The sequence below is a fragment of the Mus pahari genome, chromosome 8 (assembly GCF_900095145.1).
Source record: "Mus pahari chromosome 8, PAHARI_EIJ_v1.1, whole genome shotgun sequence".
Taxonomy (NCBI): domain Eukaryota; kingdom Metazoa; phylum Chordata; class Mammalia; order Rodentia; family Muridae; genus Mus; species Mus pahari.
This window is the reverse complement of record NC_034597.1, coordinates 264,356-266,151: the sequence shown is the minus strand read 5'-3', so window position 1 is coordinate 266,151 and position 1,796 is coordinate 264,356. Positions and strand designations below refer to the sequence as shown.

The window sequence follows — 1,796 nt, the reverse complement described above, 5'->3', positions numbered from 1 at the left end:
TCGCACAGCAGCGTCAGACACTGGGAACACCTGTTTGAGTCACACGACCCAGCCCTACCCACCGCAGGAACTTTCCTGCTGGCTTTTTATCTTGGCTGCCTCTGAGGGCCTCCACCTGCGAAGCTTTTGCTCCTGGGGTCTCCACCTCACCGTCCTCAGATTCCCAGGTATCCTTGCTTCACTGAATTCAAACTAAACCTGACCATGTGCACCCACGGAGACTGCTAAAGAGACACTGCAAAGATGTGTCCAGTGGCAATTGTTCATCAAATCTTTGTCCCCCAGCAGGTGGCTCCACCAGTCCACTTCCTTCTGTGTGGACATTTCCAAGCTCATCAGCTCTCAGGACAAGGCCCATGGCTACCGAGATCAGAGCTAACCCACCCCACCCCTGCCCACCGAGATTATGAGTGGCTTTTAAGGAGGCTGGTTTGTAAATTCAGCATGCCATTTTCCTCATGAGGACAAGAAAACCAGAGGACTCTCGAAAGGCTAACCCATTGTCTTCATTTCCTTGGGGATTGAATCGCGTCATGGTGAGTTCCTCAGAGAAGTGAAAGTGACTTAGAGGGATCCAGTAATTCCTGTTATCAGCTGGCTTTATAAGTCGGTGAGCCAGGAGCTGTCTTCATCCATCCAGCCTCAAGTCCCAGGAGTGCAAAGATGTCCCTGCACCTAGCTTCCCCACGCCTGGCCTTCTTGCTGCTCTTCATCCTGACCCTCCATGGCGCCCTGGCCCTGAGGCTCTGCTCCTTCAATGTGAGGTCCTTTGGAGAGAGCAAGAAGAAAAACCATGAAGCCATGGATATCATTGTGAAGGTGAGTCGTGCTCCTGTCCTGGAGACCGCTCGCACCTTCTCCCAGCTGTGGACTCCAGGGGTCTGAAGTTGCCCTGGGGGCGAGGGGGAAGTAAGGACAGGCTGCTGGCTGTAGCACCATCACCATCATCACTCTGCTCTGGGTGTTCTCTGTTCCATCTTCAGCCTGGGTGGGTCTGCGCTTCCCTCGGGAGAGATGCAAGGTCTGCTTGAGCGGGTAAGTGTGACTGTGACGCTCTTGCCAGAGTCTGGCTGGCAGTCAGTTCCAGGGACCCGCTGCTGTTCTGATAGTTTTAACTGAGCATACGGAATGTCTGTGTCAGTCACTGTAAATACATAGTCTCATTTGTCAACCTCTCAAGCAAGGGCTGTTGAAGAGGATGAACTCAGAAGGGCTACGAGGTGCTGGGGAGCTCCAAGGGGTGGTGGTGGGGGAGCTGGGACAGCCCTGCCTGCCTCCTCTTCACAATCTCGGTGAAGCCTCATGGCTCCCTCTCCCTCCCTCCCCCTTCTCCCTTCTTCCTTCTCCCCTCCCTGTCTCTCTCCTTTCATCCTTTAATCCCTTCATCCCTCTCCCGAATTGATCCCCCAACTCTCAGTTCTGCTCTGTCTCCGGTTTAAGGATATTTCTGTCCTTGGGCAATAGGACCTATGACTGAGAACGCTGCTTACAGTTTTCTGGAGTCAACTGACTCTCTGTTCCATGGGTTTTGATCCTGGGACTCTGTGGGGGTGGCTAGTACTTAAAAACAAACAAAACAGAGTGCGATTAGGATTTGCTCCCAGGGTAGGATGCTCCCTTAACATTTGTGAAGTCCAGAGTTTCATCCTCAGCCCTGCACAAACCAGGTGTGGCGTCCCACCCCTGCAATCTCAGTACTGGGGAGGTACAGGTAAGAGGGTCCAAAGTTCAAGGTCATTGTTGGCTGTAGAGAAGAGTAGAGGTCAGCCTGGTCTACAGGAGACCCTATCTTAGCA

The 1,796-nt window shown here is 53.0% G+C and overlaps 1 protein-coding gene across 2 annotated transcripts in view; it reads left to right on the top strand.

Moving 5' to 3' along the window:
- The first annotated feature begins 369 nt into the window (after positions 1-369).
- The window catches only part of Dnase1l3 (deoxyribonuclease 1 like 3), a 29,866-nt gene continuing 28,439 nt past the window's right edge, over positions 370-1,796 (top strand). The window contains exons 1-2 of one of the 2 annotated variants that reach the window (XM_029541760.1): positions 370-536; positions 641-819. In XM_029541760.1, coding sequence (XP_029397620.1) covers positions 664-819 — 156 coding nt within the window. In that variant the 5' untranslated portion in view covers positions 370-536; positions 641-663. Of the gene's footprint in view, positions 820-1,796 lie in introns of both variants that reach the window. The other variant, XM_021204066.2, reaches the window with a different exon arrangement.